At 45.6% G+C, this 19,192-nt stretch overlaps 1 protein-coding gene across 2 annotated transcripts in view; it reads left to right on the top strand.

Moving 5' to 3' along the window:
• Positions 1–19,192, top strand: part of FSD1L (fibronectin type III and SPRY domain containing 1 like) — a 377,078-nt gene that overhangs the window by 306,827 nt on the left and 51,059 nt on the right. For both annotated transcript variants that reach the window (XM_078676672.1, XM_078676671.1), the window contains one exon: positions 6,620–6,871. In XM_078676672.1, coding sequence (XP_078532798.1) covers positions 6,620–6,871 — 252 coding nt within the window. The remainder of the gene's footprint in view (positions 1–6,619; positions 6,872–19,192) is intronic.

Genomic DNA, 19,192 nt, shown 5'->3' with positions numbered 1-19,192 from the left:
CTCAGACTCGTTCGAAACAATTCGAGACTCCAACTCCACCATTCGATCGCCAAACGTGCTGACTGTTCTCGTCAGTTTGCGTACCACCCCTTGCACCTTGCGAAGAGCTGCTTGGGCCTTACGCCCATCTTGAGGTGTCTCTTCCCGGTGCGCGGCTATGGCTTGGAGCACAGTATCAAGTGTAGGTGTGGTGGATTCGAATATACTGGGCAGTTTGACTGTTGTGGAACACTCATCGAGCCGAATGGGGTAGTAAGCTGAGTTGATGGAGTATAGTCCCATGCTAATTCTGCTGCTCCGTGATGGCTCTTTTTCCGCTTTGAGGCTGTTTTTTGGCCCCCCTTGGTGTCTCCCAGTTTTGCGCCATCATCACTTACATCGGTTTACGATGGAGCCGTTCTCATCAGACCACTCGAGTTCGTCCGAAAATGAGTAAAAGTCACTCGGGTCTTTGTCTTGTTCCTCATCAGCATTTCCTACGTTAGCTAGCTCTGATATATTGGATTTTGTAGCACCCGTCACTGGCTGGTGCTCATTTAGTTAATCTATTCCGACATCCGCTCCTGTCTGGTTGCACAAACTAGATCTATTGCTCAAATTATTGCCCAAATTTGCCCCCCCCCCTTCAAGCATCACATTGGCCCCCGTATCCAGCTGGGAAGCTAGGACAGTATTGTTATCAGTCACTAACATCGAGGGAGGCAGTGGGGGGGGGGGCATACTTTACACAGTATCATTTTGCGCCGTTATGCTTGCGCTTGTTTTTCCCCCCAGTCGCCGCGCTGTTGGGTACAGGACTTACTGATTCAGGACTGGCGGGTTCAGGGACATCCAAATGACTGACTTCAGCAGCAGCGGAATGTTCATCAGCTACCGTCGCGGCTGGAGCTTGCGCGAGTAACTCTTCTGGCTTACTCTTCCCACCGTGATCCGGAAGGAGTTTTGCCGGCGTTCTACGAAGGTGGTCAGCCACCGATGGGCCGGTCGCGCTCCCCTTCCTTGTTGCAGTTGCTCCTTTCTTTGGAGTCCTGGAGCCGGGGACGACATCCGACGCAGTTCCGCTGGCCTGCCTGGCAATGCGCAATGTAGAAGCAATCTTGTAACATTTCTACATATTACTCAGGATGCTTTTCTCTGCAGATTGCGATCATTTCCAAATCTGTATTATCCGCGTAGGCTGCATAATCCGCATCTCTGTTTCTTAGAGCACTGGTCTGAACGCACAGCGATCTGACATGACCGCCATCTTGTTTTCCCCATCTTGTATTTCCTAACTGAACAGGAACTTCCCATGCAGGGGCATAGGCGAAGCCGAGAGAAACAACTGTATGTAAATCTGTTGGAATTTTGATGTATGCAACTACCTCGGAGTCTTTTTTGCTTCCATTAAAGCATCATCTCTAAAGCATCTGCATGATATCCATGTTTTACATAAATAGACAAGGATGTGCAAGACCCTTAAAGTATAGCACTCGGTGTTTCATCGCAGTCAATGTCTGTTGAGCAATCCCCAGGTTACCTAGCAATTTAGTGGGCATTCAGAAGAGACAGTGTATTTTGACATGGGGAAGAGTATTTGCAAAATGCTGTCAGCACCTCTCGATCCTTTTGCTTCAGTGTGACAAGAAATGTTCTTCTCCTGCAGCTGCTGATCACCAGTGACTCAGAAGGAGGTTTATGAATGAGTTGGTCAGGGATCTTACCTGAAGTCTTTTGACCTGATCCCCCAAACCACCTTGAAAAAACGAAGGTAATGGGGCACAATGATTTGCATGGCATTAACCAGCGCAGGACCAATCTTGTACACAGTCCTATAATCACTGCCCATTGATGGACCGAATTGGGGCAGAATCCTCCTCAATGTGCTTAATGAGAGGAGAGCAACCAGTGCTGCACTACGACTCAGGGCTGTGGAATTTCATATCATGGGTCCTAAAAAACGGAGGTTCAGGAGGCTTCATATCCCTTTTATTCCTGAAGACATACGTGCAACTGTTGTCACTTTGTTGTATAAATGTGATTACGGTAACAGTTTTCACTTCAGCGTACCAGCTTCTCCTTTGCTAAAGCTTTAATGAGTCCAGAATGCAGCAGTACGATGTATCTATCACCTTAAAAAATATGCCCATGTTTCTGAGGCTCGCAGAAGGCAACATTGGTTGGCTGTGGAGCAAAGAGTTGATCTTAAAAGCCTTTTCTCAATCTGCAAACCATTCAGTCACCCAGAAACCAGGTGAGCCCATCTGGTGTATCTTTATGCTCCCTGATATCCCTGTGCTCAGAAGCTTTGTTACAAATGTAGATGTTCAGTTAAGCACCTGTGTGTGGGCGGATGCTCCGTCTTGTTCCCAAATTGTTCAACAAGCTGCCAGTTCATCTGAAGAAGGTTAATCAGTACATCAGCCACCGAAGGGTTCTTGAGATTCATCTGTTGTGCTACTTTGGTTCCTGGTGAGTTCACTTGTGATTTCTTGTTCCTCAGCAGCAATTCTGGTGTAAGTTGGACTTAATAAGTTATCAAGTCATAGGAATGAAGGGAAATCCACTTTCTTCTCGAATCCATCTTCTGTGGTGGAGAGTTCTCTGCATTAATTGAATATCAAATGATGTCTCCAATTCTACCTGTACTTTTTCCTAAACCTGAGCAATTACTGATGAACTTCAGCTATGACAAAAAAGAACAAGGAACATCAAAGCAACAAATTGCATGTTAAATTGCAATTCATGCGTTTCCACTTAAAAGTGGACATGCCTTTCTATGGGGTGTGAAGGGGGAGTCTCATCATGGTATCTAGAGGATCACTTATTTCAGTAACCGCTCTTCTGGTCTTTTACAAAGCAGCACTGTAGTGACCGATGTATCTTTACAAAGTACTACTTTAAAATTAGGCAGTACACACAGGAGTCTACAGTTTGACAGCTGGTTCCACAGTACCAGATTCATTAAATTAGGCATCATTTGTTGAATTAATTGTTGTGCACTGCTAATAGTCTGAATTAAAAATATGTGAATGCTGGTAAAGAACATAATTACAGATCTGTGCCTAAGCTACAGTTTTCCAGGGTTAAATGTCATACATTCACTTGTAGTCCTGACACATTCCTTCTGAATAATATTATACCTTTACAAATGTTTGCCATGATAATCAGAAAATAGCCCTGTGGAGACTATAGGCTTCGCCACCACGCTGGCAGCACGACTGATCTAAACAATGATGTGTATGAGCAACACAGACTGCTGGCTTAAATTTATTCATTTTCTTCCACCATGTTAAATGTACCTGGCTGCCCCAGCTTGATTTATAATAATTAGAAACACATGAATATATGAAAGATACTAGTTCTACAAAACTGTATATTAGTAACATATTCATCTACCACATAGCAAACTCACTTTCCGCAGTGCACTCTTTCTACTGCTGACTGGGCTTTTCTGAGAAAAGATCAAAAGAATAAAAAAGGCTACTGGTCTTCGGCGAATAACCTTAGCCCTAAACTCAAAGAAAACAAGAAATGAGCCTGTACTTTAACTATCCCGGAGCAATTTCTAAAGGCAAATGTGACTTCAGAGCAAAAATATCCTAATAAAGAAAAATCAACAGCATTGTTTTGTTGTGACCTTCACTGTGCATAGGCATGGTACATCTCCTGGAATGGGAGCTAATGGAGAGTGTTCCTCTCATGGGTCTACTTTGCAGAAGTCATGTCCTGACTGGAACACTTGAGCTGGTAAACTGTGTAAATGCTCAAATGTGTACTAAAGACCAGGATGCTGGTGACGTTTTTAGACCTCAATCTAGTTGTCGTCCTGAAAAAACATTGTAGTGTTACATGAAAAAGGGTATGTTAGTGGAAGCAATTCTGCTGAACTGGCCACACTTTAAGCTTTTTTAAACGCACTTCATTGCAATTTGCATAGAAACAAAAAAGCCTGAGACCTATCGGAATAGTGTAAAGTGAATATCCTGGAGACTATCAGGTTACACGTCAACAAGTAAATAGCAGTAGAGTTTAATCAGAATATACTGATATTGCTGAGACATATGATCGTTACCGGATCCTGCATATCCATAAGCAGTGCATTTATTAAATCCCCCTGAAGGCACCCACCCACACTTGTGAATGAATTTGATGATCGTATTATGGTTGCACCAAACCTAACTTTGGTACTTACTTGGGTATCTTCGAGACACCATCTCCTTTTGTTTTAGCAGATAAACCTTGTGATCCTGTTTAAATATGTAGAGCTACTGGGCCTGAAATTGATCCGTTTAGTCAGTGACTAGATTCCGGAAGGATGGAGCAAACATTGCAACCATTCTCCTGTTCTGCTCAAAAAACTTTCTGCCCTGAGCAATGGTACAAAATGAAACGGAGAAGACTCCTCTTCATTTGTTGCCATAGTGATGATCTGTTTTCACTTTATTGCAGGGTGGGTGGTGTATCACCTCTGAATTTATGAACATCGATCAAACTGCCTGCTGTGTACTATTAGGATATGATGTGGCTTCCCACTCTGGTCACGTTTTCTACAAGCTAAAGAATATTTATATAGACATCCTAAATGAGAATGTGAGGGATTCCTTATTTGGCTAGGGCTTGCATTTGGTTCTCTCCATGTTCACCAAAGCCTGCATTGAGCCTGTGCTTATCTAAACTTGAAGTTTATTGCACATGAGAGGACTGATGTTTAAGCATGAACTCAGCTGATATGAGCTGCAAGATAGATGATTATGCACATTTAACAAATTTTCGCTAAGCTGAAATTGTCCTCTATCTGCGTAAATTCATTGAACCATTAAGAGGTATTGAATTATCTTTAAAGTAGGTGATAAACTCTTCAGTGTATATTCCTAGGGATTTTAAAATGAAATGTGCTTTTAGTAGATTGAGATTGCTAGAAGAACTTCATTGGTTTGTTGACTATGATAGTTATGATTCGGACACCCAAAACCAGGGCTGGACTGGGAACTTAAAGCAGTTCTGGCAATTTTCTCGGACCAACCCCTGGGGAGGCACTTCCTGGCTCCAGAAACGTTTGCTTGCTTGGGGCCGATATTGCAGCACAGCTGCAAAACCGACCCCCAGTAACAAAACCGGCCCCTACTGCTGAGAAACCGGCCCCCACCCTTCCAACCTCTAGGGAAAACGCCTGATGCCCAGTACGGCCAGTCCAGCCCTGCCCAAAATTCCCATTTATAGTAAATCCAATGGTTGGTTAATTTTGGTCTTAAATGTTAATCTGGTTGTATTCAGTTTCCCACCGTTGAAGGTGTAGATTCATATAGTTCACTGCAGAAAAACGTTTGAGAATATGCATCTTTTGTGAAGCTGGATAGAGTTGCACCTAGATTTCTCTAAACATTTAAGGACGGACCTGAATTCTTTCATGTGTACATTGGCAGCAGAATAATTTTGGCAAGTGAATAGATTGTCTCCCTCCTATAACTATTTAGTAATGCCACTGAGACAAGTTTTTTAGAGGAAGGAGGTGGGTCCAAAGCAATTGCGTGGCATTACCTCAAAGCAGGTAATAAACATTGACCCAGGTTTGCACGAACAAGGCCAGGCCAGAGCCTCCGTCCAGTCCTCCTCCTCCATTGGGTCTATGTCTCACTCCCAGGCCTCCCTAAGGCGCTGCAGTGTGAGGGAGCTATGGGTAACCAGGGACTGATTGATTTTGGAGATCTTGTGGGCGTGGAGGTCCATCATAAATACCTTTGCCTCTATGGGACTAAACACAGCCAGGCACCCAGGCCCTCGATGTGTAGAGAGATGGCGTGTCGGAACTGCAGGTATCTGTAAAATTGGGTTTTAGGCATCTGAAAGTCCTTCTGTAGAATCTGAAAGGATTTCAGGATCGGCCCCCGCATTACTTCCCCAAGAGTAGAGATACCGATACGGTCCCAGCCCCGAAAGCCAGACAATGTAGCCAGTTGCGGTAGTCGGCCATTATGCCAAAGAGGGGTCTCCCGGGTCAACCTATTCCACCACCCGATCCTCCACAACGCCTGCTGCCAAATTTTGAATGCAAAAACAAGTTTCGTATAAATATGTAATTTAGAAAATGTTTAGTGCTAGAACATTTCTTTATTTTGTTTTACGTTCCCAAAAAAATCCAAGTAACTTACTTTAATAGTTAACATAACAATATTTGTACTATTGTTTTTTTAAGTTGAATACACTTTTATAAATTTCCCTATATTTTACCATAGGGCGAACTAGGTCCCCGGTGGCGTACTCCTCTGCCTATGTGTGAAAAGTTACTAATAGTAAATTTACCCTTATGCATTTGGCTCTACTCCTGTGTTAGTTAGTGGGGAGATGAATGTCAACACCTTGTAGTAAATTTACACTCTAAAAAGGTGAGAAGCCAGATTTGCTACAATGTGTAAGAGTAAATTCATGTAGATGTATGTGTAAATGTATCTTTATGAATAGGGCCCCAATTGTTCATGCCACTGATGTGGATCAGATTTATGTAACTTAATTGCTTTTCTTTATTTCAAAAGTAACCTGCTGTAAATCCTATTGCTAAATGTGATTGTCATGAGTGATGATTCTTGTTTGAGCATAGGGGTCGGAGCACTGAATTGGTTTTGTTTCTTGTGTATTTAAGGGGACACAGTAATAGAAAGTGGGCAGCACTACTGGGAAGTGAGAGCACAAAAGGACTGCAAGTCATACAGCGCCGGAGTGGCATACAAAAGCCTGGGAAAATTTGATCAGCTGGGAAGGACTAACACAAGTTGGTGCATTCATGTCAACAACTGGTTACAGGCCACCTTTGCTGCAAAACACAACAACAAGTCCAGAGGTTTGGAGATGCCAGCTCCCGACAGGATAGGGGTGTACTGTGACGTAGATGGAGGTATGTATTTAATTTTCTCCCTTTTTTTCCTTGCAGCTTTTTTTGTGAGACTTTGCATTTTCATTAAAGTTACAGGTGGCACAGGTCTAGAAATATTTATTGAAGTGTGACAGGTAGTACGTTTTTTCTTGTTCTAAATCTATGAACCGCTTAAAAAAAAATCTTTATTTTATTTTTGCTTTCACCATCTCACACACCTTTAGGTGTGGAGAGAACAGAAGGTAGAAGCAGAAGTGAAAATTGTAGCTCATTTGTTAAGAAAATAGATCTTAGTGGCTTACTAAAAATTGTTTAGGAGGTAAAAATGCCTATAGGGAAGAAAACCCCACATTCTAGGGCTTTCATTAATAACATCACAGCTTTACATGGAAGGGGGATCACAAGATCAGCTGAATAAATGAGCTGGTATGTGTTGGAATGTAATTATCATCTGTGGTAGGTAGGTAGCTACCCACCTCAAGAAAATATCTCAGCATTTGCCTGGGTTAACACTAAGTCATTAAATTAAGCTGAGCTCAATCCCCTAGGCGCTGTGATATAGAGTAGACAGGTTGAACTTTAGGGCAATACGTAAATAATTTATGAAGTACCTAAACCGTAATATATTCAAAAAGCAAAACAATAAAAATCCCAAACCGAATTAGAAAAATAAAGTAAAATGTAATTAAAAAATATGAATACCAAAATGATAAAAATGCTATAAGGGTAATCGGCGGTATGAAGATTTAGAGTTTTAAATTAAAATAGCACAAAAAAGCACAAATCACCAATGATAGTCCGGGATAACGGTAGACCGGAACGTAAGTGCGATTTGAGGCCGACCACAATGGGGAACGTGTTGGATACACCCACAGGTTTGTCTTGGTCAAAAATGTTATCTTCTGACTTGAAGCCACATATTTATCTTGGCAGTAAGGATACTTCTTTGCGACGGTGTGCCGATAAGCCAAGATAATAGTCTACTCGCCAGATTATGAATCCACTGATCCAGACTCAAAAGTGCTTCTTGATCAGATGGCCAGAGTAGGATCATGTCAACAGGTTAAAGGTACAACACATATCGCTGGACACTGCTTAGATAGGATCTTTCCAATAACCCTCATCTAAGATGGACCAGTTCTCTTCTTTTGATTTGGTCTGACCATAACGCAGTCCTCTTCGAAATGTCACTGCCACAAAAGTCACGCTTCAAACACTGCGGGGAATCCTTTATCAGTCGTCCCTGGAATAAAATAGAGGTAAAACAGCTAAATTATCTGCTGTCTGAAGCTCCTCCTAACACGCGCGCTGACAATTGCACCGGTGAATTAATTAAATAAGTCTCGGTAAGATCTCCTCTGCCCAGCATTAATTACAGCATACAGTTTGGTTTTCTTAGTTACTTTTTAAATTGAACTGCTCATTTGCACATCATTTTAAATTGCACTCTCTCTGTTTATACCATTGTTTTGCCGCCTGCACCCCGGTCCACCACGGGGCTCTCATGATTGTTGTAGAGGGTGCAGGCAGACAGAGATAGACAGTATTTTTTCTGTGGCCGTTGGTGGCGGAGCACCGCGATTGGCGCCGTGCTTGCAGCCTATATCTGCCCATGTGTTTCCCATTGCGTAGCGGACGCGCGCTGACAATTGCAACTGTGAATTAATTAAATAAGTCTCGGTAAGATCTCCTCTGCCCAGCATTAATTACAGCATACCACTTGGTTTTCTTAGAAACTTTTTAAAACAAACTGCTCATTTGCACATCATTTTAAATTGCACTCTCTCTGTTTTTACCTTTGTTTTGCCGCCTGCACCCCGGTCCGCCACTGGGCTCTCCCGATTGTTGTGGAGGGTGCAGGCAGACAGAGACAGACTGTTTTTTTTGTGGCCGTTGGGGGCGGAGCGCCGCGATTAGCGCCGTGCTTGTAGCCTATATCTGCCCATGTGTTTCCCGTTGCGCAGCGGGCGCACCGCTGGCACGCTGAAGGCGCGCCTAAGGCAAGCCAGGACAAATTGACCATCTGGTACCTCAACACCCGCTCGATGGTCAATCAATTAGAGATTTTTTATCTCTTAGACACTATCAAGCCTGACATACTCCTCCTATCGATTCACTTAAGGAACACAAGGGGTCTAAAGCAACACAACGTGTGGCTGGCTATCCTAAACTCCAAACAAACTTGTGAGTTTGGTGCCCTGGTCACCCTGGATAGCTAATGTAACAATGTAATGTTGTGAAGGGTCCGTGTACATGGATTTACGTACAAACAGTGCCAATTGACTCGAATCCCAGAAAGCTCAAAAGTGGATAACCATCAAAATGAACATAGTGATCAGTACTATCATATGGTTCACCAGTCCCACGTGGTTGGTCCCTTGATCATCGAGACCATTTGACCACGAAATTGGTAGTGGAGCAGGTTTGAGTCCATTGGCACTTATGGACCACCTGCGACAGTCGATCAATGATGGTTGAAAATTATAGTGAAATTGCAGTGCAAAAATGATACTGTGGTGATAGTAAAATGAAAGCCAAGGGGACTTCTTTGCCCTGATAGGCAGAAACATGTTGGCCTTATTTAACGACAGATATTTGTTTCCACTGTCGCCTGCACTGTTCTGTTTTTAATTAGGGGGCATGTCCTGTGCCTAATAGTTTTTTTTAGGACATTCCACTCTATTTTACTATCACCACAGTATCATACGATCGTACTGATCACTATGTTCATTTTGATGGTTATCCACTTTTTAGCTTTCTGGGATTCGAGTCAATTGGCACTGTTTGTACGTAAATCCATGTACACGGACCCTTCACAACATTACATTGTTACATTATAGGCTGTCCAGGGTGACCAGGGCACCAAACTCACAAGTTTGTTTGGAGTTTAGGATAGCCAGCCACACGTTGTGTTGCTTTATTTATTTATTTATTTATTTATAAAAACATTTATAGAGCGCGAACGAAGGCCCTTGGGCATCTCGGCGCTAGTGATACTGCAATGTGTTAAGCCTCATCCGACTGGAGATTATTGGTTAAAGAGCCATGTTTTTAATTGTTTGCGGAAGATCCAGAGGGAGGGGCTGGTTCTGATCGACTCTGGTAAAGTATTCCACAATTTGGGTGCAGCTACCATAAATCTTCTGTCCCCCCAGGACACGAGTTTGGTTCGGGGTACCACTAAGTCATGCTGGAAAGATGAACGTAGCATTCTTGAGGGACGGTAAGGAATGAGGTTTTGGACGAAAAACGCCGGTCCCACATTATTCAAAGCCTTGTAAACCAGGCAAAGGGATTTAAACATGACTCTCCTTCTTACTGGCAGCCAGTGCAACTGTCTTATAGTGGATGCGGCCGAGTGATGTTTGGGGATGCGCCCTAAAAGCCTGGCAGCAGAATTCTGAATGGCCTGCATTTTCCAAAGCACTCTCTCCTGGGCACCTAGAAACAGTGCATTGCAATAATCTAAGGTCGACAATACAAGGGAACTAACCAGTGTTTTGCCGGCACTTTCCGGCAGGAAAGGCAGGATTTTTTTTATAAGTCGCAGTTTGTGGAAAGCTGAGGAGGAAATTTGGTTGGCGTGAGGCATAAAATTTAACTGGTCGTCGAAAAGGACTCCCAGATTCCTCACTTTTTTTGCTGGGTCCGGGGGTTGGCCCATAGATGATGGCCACCAAAGGGGGGACCATTGGGGGGAAAGGTTACCAAAAATTACCACCTCTGACTTATCAGAGTTCAATTTCAGGCAGTTTTGAGCCATCCAGCTTCCGATAGCCAACATACCTTGGTTAAAGGTGTTCGCTATTTTGAGGCCGTCGTTCTTAACTGCAAGGACCAATTGAGTGTCATCTGCATAGGAGGTCAGGCTCATCCCATGTGCCCTGATGATTTTGGCAAGGTCCGACACATAAATGTTAAAGAGTGTCGGACTGAGGGATGAGCCTTGGGGAACTCCACATGGCAGAGACAAGGGGGAGGATTCAAAAGGTCCGATGGTGACGACCTGGGATCTATTTGCCAGGAAGGAGGCAAGGAGACTCCTAGCCTTGCCTTGGATCCCAATGCTCTCGACACGGTCGACCAAGGTGGTGTGGTCGACCGTGTCAAAGGCAGCCGATAGGTCCAATAGAATGAGGACAGCTGTGCCTCCGGCATCCCGAATGGTTCTTATATCATCCGCCGCTTTGATCAGAGCGGTCTCCGTGCCGTGGAATTGGCGGAACCCAAACTGGGATTCGTCCAGGAGTTTATGTTCCTCGATAAAGGAAGAAAGTTGGAGGTTCATTATTTTCTCAGCTATTTTGGCCATCAATGGGAGATTAGCGATAGGACGGTAGTTTTTCAGCTCGTCCTTATCGAGGGTGGGCTTCTTAAGAAGAGGTTTTATTAAGGTCTTTTTCAGTATCTCTGGGAAGATGCCGGAACGAAACATGGAATTACAGATATCAGTTATTGCAGGGATGACTGTTTCCATAATTGGTCGTAGCACCTTCAAGGGACAAGGGTCTAGAGCTGATCCTGATTTAATAGATGACACTGTGTTCTGTGCCTGTAAACAGGTAACCTCGTGAAACTGGGAGAAGGTATGACTCTGGTGGGAGGTAGTGGCTACCGGGGGGGTGGGGGAACTGTTGGAGAAAACCCCGTAGATGTCGTTAACTTTGCTAAAGAAAAAGTTGGACAGTGCGTCACAAAGCATCTGGGAGGGAGGAGGGGCAAGATCAACGGACAGACCAGCTAATTGTTTAGTTGTCTCATAAAGGGTTTTATTAGAATTTTTAGCTGATTCTATCCTATCGCAATAGTATTTTTTCTTTGCCTCAGAGATCATGGTTTTATAAATGGCAACTGACTCCTTGTAACTAAATTTGGTTTCATCAGTATAGTTTTTCCTCCATAGTCTCTCTCTATGCCTGCATAGTTGCTTCTGGGTGCGAAGTGCCTCAGAGTACCATGGGGCCGAGGGAGTTTGCCGATTGCGAGAGCGTTTTTTAGTTTGAACCAGTGCTGTGGCTGCAGAGCTAACCCATTGGTAAAATTGAAGGGTAGCAGTGTTTGGGTCGGCAGACAGGACGGGAGAGGTGGCATCCAGCAGAGTATGTAACCTAGTTGCATCAATATCATCCCATGCCAGATAGGGTTGAGGAGATATCGTGCTGGTTTTGTTGAGCAGTGTGTCCTGTACTGTCAAGGTGGCTAGGATACAGTGATGGTCCGACCAGGTAAGGGGGAGGATTTGGGTAACTTGAAGACCTAGGGCATTAGTAAAAATGCCATCTAGTGTATGACCGCCATCATGTGTGGGAGCATGTACCAGGGGGATAAGGCCAAAGGTGGACATATCGGCTAAGAGCAAGGTGGAGTCGGGGTTGTCTGGGATATCAAAATGAAAATTAAAATCACCCAGAATGGTGATGGAGTTGTCAAGGGCGGATGCTTCCAGCGTAGTCCTAAAATCCATAATAAATTCGTTCCTGGAGCCAGGGGGACGATATAGAAGAATCCCTTTAAAGGTATAGGATGGGGATAGTGTAATCACAAATTCTAGGGCTTCACAGGAAGTGAGGGGGATGATTTTGGTTCTTACCGAAAAGGAGTCACGGGCAATAATGCCTATTCCACCGCCTTTTTTCTTTATTTGCCTGTCGAGTCTGTGTATGGTGAACCCGGAGGGAAGGGCGATGACTAGGTCTGGATCAGATGCCTGGTCCAGCCATGTTTCGGTCATAAATAGGAGGTCTAGTTTGTGGTCCTGGATCAACTCGTGAATATCCTGATTATGCTTGCTCAGTGAACGGACATTTGAGAGTCCGATAGAAAAGATTTGGTTATTAGAGTATTTCTTACCAGTCCGCAATTGGTGGAAAAAAGGTAGCGAGGTGTTGCACTTTGGGCAATGCGCGATAGGATTTATAAGCAAGGATTGGGGGGTATGTATGGGGCAGGCCTGGTGACTCGGGGGACGTAGGAGCTGGAGTTGGGAGGAGGAATAACTAAGGCATTGTACTGGCGATGATGCACCAGGGGGGGTGGCCCTAGGCCCGGAACCGGCGCGGACGGGCGCAGACGGGCTTGCCTTAGGCGCGCCTTCGGCGCGCCGTCGGCGCGCCCGCTGCGCCCGCCCGCTGCGCGGACGGGTAGGTCCCTTGCTTATATACATAGTGGTGGGGGCAGAGGAGGGTGGGAGGGGCGCCGAGCTCTCCGGCCCGCCTTCCCTATCCAAGATGGCCCCTGAAGTGGAGATAAGGGTTTCCCAGCGCCTGGCAATATCGGCGTGGTAAAACTGAAAGAACCTCGGCGAAGTAATCTCGCCTCGAGGTGAATAGAGTGTAGAGTGTCTAAAATCACACCATTAAAATATCATACAGTGTTTAAAAATGTCAACTCGATTATTATTTCAATCAGCTTTTTAAATTTTTTATCAGCGTGCAGGGAACACAACAAAACCTCCGGCTTTGCGCCTCAGAGGGAACACACAACAGAATCACTAGGGGAGAGGGTTCTCACCCTTAAATATCCTGGGAGGGCGGGAGGGGCGCCGAGCTCTCCGGCCCGCCTTCCCTATCCAAGATGGCCCCTGAAGTGGAGATAAGGGTTTCCCAGCGCCTGGCAATATCGGCGTGGTAAAACTGAAAGAACCTCGGCGAAGTAATCTCGCCTCGAGGTGAATAGAGTGTAGAGTGTCTAAAATCACACCATTAAAATATCATACAGTGTTTAAAAATGTCAACTCGATTATTATTTCAATCAGCTTTTTAAATTTTTATCAGCGTGCAGGGAACACAACAAAACCTCCGGCTTTGCGCCTCAGAGGGAACACACAACAGAATCACTAGGGGAGAGGGTTCTCACCCTTAAATATCCTGGGAGGGCGGGAGGGGCGCCGAGCTCTCCGGCCCGCCTTCCCTATCCAAGATGGCCCCTGAAGTGGAGATAAGGGTTTCCCAGCGCCTGGCAATATCGGCGTGGTAAAACTGAAAGAACCTCGGCGAAGTAATCTCGCCTCGAGGTGAATAGAGTGTAGAGTGTCTAAAATCACACCATTAAAATATCATACAGTGTTTAAAAATGTCAACTCGATTATTATTTCAATCAGCTTTTTAAATTTTTATCAGCGTGCAGGGAACACAACAAAACCTCCGGCTTTGCGCCTCAGAGGGAACACACAACAGAATCACTAGGGGAGAGGGTTCTCACCCTTAAATATCCTGGGAGGGCGGGAGGGGCGCCGAGCTCTCCGGCCCGCCTTCCCTATCCAAGATGGCCCCTGAAGTGGAGATAAGGGTTTCCCAGCGCCTGGCAATATCGGCGTGGTAAAACTGAAAGAACCTCGGCGAAGTAATCTCGCCTCGAGGTGAATAGAGTGTAGAGTGTCTAAAATCACACCATTAAAATATCATACAGTGTTTAAAAATGTCAACTCGATTATTATTTCAATCAGCTTTTTAAATTTTTATCAGCGTGCAGGGAACACAACAAAACCTCCGGCTTTGCGCCTCAGAGGGAACACACAACAGAATCCCTTGTGTTCCTTAAGTGAATCGTGTATTGAGTTGGGGACTTGAACCAAGAGTGGTCTTTAAATATTTGTCCTTCCCTATGACCCTCTCTTCCCTGTTTGTTTTGTATACTCCTCCTATCAGAAAGTTGGCGATCTGCTGAATCCAGCCCTGATATCTTAGCTGCAATCCCAGACAACTACTTCATTCTCCAGTCCAACAGGCTTGAGAATAAATTGGGGGGAGTGGTCGCGGCCATAATATCACAGTCACATAAATTTACCTCCTTAACCATGTCAAGAATCCCCTTTGTTGAAGTTTAAATCTAACTTTTCCTCATTTATCTGTGTGCTACTTTACAGGCCCCCCTCCACATGCCCAATTTCTCGCAAGCATTTGGCAATGCGATTGCGGAGTTGGTCATAAACCACGCCAGAGTGCTGATCATCGGTGATTTTAATTACTGGCCACATGATGTGCGGGGAAAGCCCTTCCTCGGCAGAATTCACTGACTTGTTAATAGGAATGAACTACACCCAGCACATCCAGGGAGCCACCCACGTAAAAGGACATATCTTGGACCGGTATAGACATCTAATCTTGAGATTACTGACCTACAAATCGCCCTCTGCTCATGGTCCGATCACCATTCCATCTCTTTTTTTTTTATATCCCTTTTACCCCCCTCACCAAAGCCCCTCCCCATGATACCTCTATGGCCAGGAACTGGAGCCAGGAAGCCACTACAGCACTCTGCACCCTCCTAGCCACCGCTATGCCCCTTACCTCAATGCCCTTCGGCCACTTGGCATCCCCGCACACTCAGGCGGAAAACATTCATTCCTGGCTGTCCTCGGCTAGAGACCGCTTGGCCCCCCTGAAAAAGCTCAAAAACAAGAGGCCCCATGACGCCCAACGTTGGTTCACCAACAATCTTAAGGAAAAGAAACTAGTCTTGTACCAAACTGAGCGCAAGTGGAGACAGGACTACTGCCCTATTAAAAAAAATCAATCTTTACTATGACCCTCAAAGACTATGAAAGTGCCAACCTCAGATCCAAATCAGAATACTTTTCTTTGAAAATCCTGGAATCCACAAACAAAGCTTAAGGTATCTTCTCCATTGTGGACGAACTCGTCAAACCTGACCACGTCACTGTTAAACCTATCCCTTCACAATCCTTATGCGACTCTCTCAACACATACTTTATTGACAAAATCACCATCATCAAAGCCAGCGTTCCCAAGGCCACCCTACCCCCGACCCCGGCCGCCCATACCTTAATCCCCACCATTTTGATCTAATCCCACCAATTACTCAGGAGGTCTTTTTTTCCCTTCTTAAAAGGGTTTGCTCAGGCTCCCCGACGGACAGCTGTCCCCCTCACATCGCTCGGGAGAACTTTCTCCACCTCTCTGAACCACCCCTTTTACTCCTTAACAACTGCCTCACTATGGGCATTGTCCCCAATCTCTTCAAGACTGCAAAAGTTGCACCTATCCTGAAAAAAGTAGGCTCCGATCCTCTTACACTCCGCAACTTCCACCCCATATCGCTACTGCCCTTCCTGGGCAAAATCTTAGAGGTCCATGTTGCGAACTGCCTGAGTGCATTTGTGGAGCACTCCCAGTACTTAGACTCACATCAAGCGGGTTTCAGGCCGAACACTCTACTGAGTCTGTTGTTTTGGTAGTTCTCGACGAATTAAGGAAGGGGGCGGATCAGAATATCACGCAGGCACTAGTGCTCCTGGACCTGTCGGCGGCTTTCGACACAGTCGACCATGATTTACTGGTCGGCCGGGTCGAGAGCGCCGGCATCCGGGGCCTCCCACTAAAATGGATCACCTCCTTCCTCAGCGACCATTACCAAGCGGAGAGCCTTTCCAACATTTCCTCTGAGACAAGAAGACTGGCCTGTGGGGTCCCTCAGGGCTCTTCTCCCCCCCCCCCTTCTTTTTAATCTGTATATCCTTCCCCTGATCTTGCCCCTCCGGAAGAGAGAAGTCATTACTTTTAATTACGCTGATGACCTACAGTTAGTCTTCACCATCGACTCTTCACCCTCTTCCTTGGAGAACTTTTAATCCACCATGAACTTTATCAATAACTGGATGAACTTAAATCAGCTTAAGCTTAATCCTGAAAAAACTGAGCTGGTCCTCACTGGGACCTAAGCTAACCCTCTGGAATTCTAACTTCTGGCCCCAATCACTGGGATGTCCACCCTCCCCAGTCAGTTCGGTCAAAATACTAGGCATCACAATCAGGAGTGACCTCACCATGAAGGCCCAGATAAATTCGGTGGTCTCCGTTTGTTCCTTCCACTTGCAAAGAATTCGGAAAATTAGTAGATTTCTATCCAGAGGCACTGATACAAGTTACCCTGGCCCTAGTAAAGTCGCATATCGACTACGCCAACTCTCTATACACTGGAGTCCCTACATACCAATCACGCCGTTCACAAAAGGTGTAGAACCAAGCCGCTAGGCTTGTCTATGGCCAGCCAAAATTCCACCACGCGACACCTCTGCTTAAGAGTCTTCATTGGCTCCCAGGACCCAGGGCTGTCTTTTAAAACTTGGCTGCCTGATCCACAGAGCCCTGTCCTCCCAAAGACCTGCCTTCATCGCCACTAAAATACAGCGATACGCCCCCTCACTTGAGCTGCGCTCCTCTAGCTTGAATCTACTGACCCCCTGCTCATTCAAAGGAAAAAAACATGGTGGTCTAAGATTCTCGACCTTAGCGCCTCAATTTTGGAACACCCTCCCCCCTGAACTGCGCCTAGTCCCCTCCTAGTCTCAGTTTAGGAAATCCCTTAAGACGTGGCTCTTTGCCCAGGCCTATAACTAATTTAATTCTCATGGTCTGTCTAAGCATGCATTCCCGCTTAGCGCCAAAAAAACGCTGGTGAACGTGCGCTCAAGAAATAATTTTATCATATCATATCCCGTCCACCAACCTAGATTCAACTGTAGCATACTACCACTCTTGGCTTAATTCAGTAATGACAGAATTCTCTTAGAGTCCATAAGAACTCTGCCGTAACTAGAGAGGAAATGGAGACTTGACGATAATGCACTCACTAAAACTGAATATAAATCATCCCTTCGAATGTATAAGAACCTTATCCTCAGAGAAAAGGCTTCTTACTTTACTGAGAAAATTAGAGTGGCCAATAGATGCCCTATTCAATACAGTAAAAATCTGTCCAAACTTTCAGTTTCGCATGACACCACTGTCAGTCAGACGTTTTGTAACTCTTTAGCTGAATACTTTCAGCAGAAGGTCAAAGCTGTTTTTGACACCTTTGTGCTCCAGGCTAACTGCTTGGCACAGACCCCTGCCCAAAAAGTAAGTTACAATTCACAGCAGTATCAGTATTCTTGATATTTTCTTCTTTCACTGCGTTGACCATTGAACAAACCACCAAAATAATTGGCACAATCAAATCTGGCTCCCCCCTCAGATCCCTGTCCCCCTAAAATTCTGCTCTTTGCCCCGGAAACCATAGCTATTCACCTCACAGCTATTTTTAATACCATGTTCACATCAGGATGCTTTCCAGTGGAGTGGAAGAAAGCCTGCATACTCCCTTTACTAAAAAAAAATCGAATCTGGATGCTAAGGATACCCTTAACTATAGACCCATATCAAGACTTCCCTTTCCTTCAAAGGTATTTGAGAAAGCCATTAACACAGAACTGTCCTCCTTTTTAGGTCTCGGCTAAGCGCGCGGAAGCGCGTTCTCGCCGAGAACCTATTGTGGCCGTGTCTGCTTCCCAGGAGACAATCCTGGCCGTGCGCATTGCCTTGGAGGCGATTTGAAACTGGCACGCGCCGCGCTCGCCGTGGCTGTCTCCTGGGAATGGCAAACATACACAGGCACACCTCCCCCTGCACACATGCGCACAAACACACGAGCGCACATGCACGCACACAGACACTCCCCACCCCCCGCCGTCGCACACATACATACATACATACATACACACACACACACACGCACACACACACACACACACACACACACACACACACACACACACACACACACACGCGCCCCCCAAGGCCCACATACCGCAATCCGGTGTTCTGTCGCCTCCGCGGGGCTCTCCCTCAGGCATGGGAGCCCCGCGTCACCACTGCTCCTCGGACCAGGTACTCCGTGGGCGCGGGCTTCGCGCACAAGACTGAAGACCCGCCCCCACGCTAGGTTTCGTTTTCGAGTGCGCGCGCACATATTGTTGTATCTGTGGAATTGGGTACATTGCTTTTATTACAGACTAATAACAAAAACAGCACCAGTTAAACTGGGAAGGGACAACGCAGTGAATGAATTTCAAAAAGCTGCATAGAGCCATGCAGGAGAGTGTAGGAGCTGGCGCAGAAAGTGTAAAGCTGGAGACAGAGTAGGGCATGCACTTTAAGGGCAGAAAATTGAGGAGCCGGAAGTCTGCGAACACTGTCTCCTGTCTTCACAGGCAGTGAGTGACAGTCTGGCAGCCATCTGCACACATGGGCAGAGTTTGGGGTTTGCTGTTGGCAGTCAACACGACCACCCTTTTGAGCTGGCCTCTAGCTGTAGGCAGGAGGCTGAAACCAGAGTTTTGGAATCTTGGGCACATTTGACCAGATTTGCTCAGAAGCGGCCTGGAATCAGGGCCTGACACACACGCACACGACTTATGCCATTTTCCCAAGCTACTGCAAGTCCACAGGGCACGATTTTTGTTGCCGTCGTCACACCTCATGACACATTCAGATTTTATTCTGATCTTGTACTGCACTACGTTACTAAACAATTAAATTGCAGGGCGTCCCATTTTACTCTACG

The sequence above is a fragment of the Lissotriton helveticus genome, chromosome 2_1 (assembly GCF_964261635.1).
Source record: "Lissotriton helveticus chromosome 2_1, aLisHel1.1, whole genome shotgun sequence".
Classification (NCBI taxonomy): Eukaryota; Metazoa; Chordata; class Amphibia; order Caudata; family Salamandridae; genus Lissotriton; species Lissotriton helveticus.
Note: the sequence above shows the minus strand (reverse complement) of the source record. Positions and strands in the feature narration are given on the sequence as shown.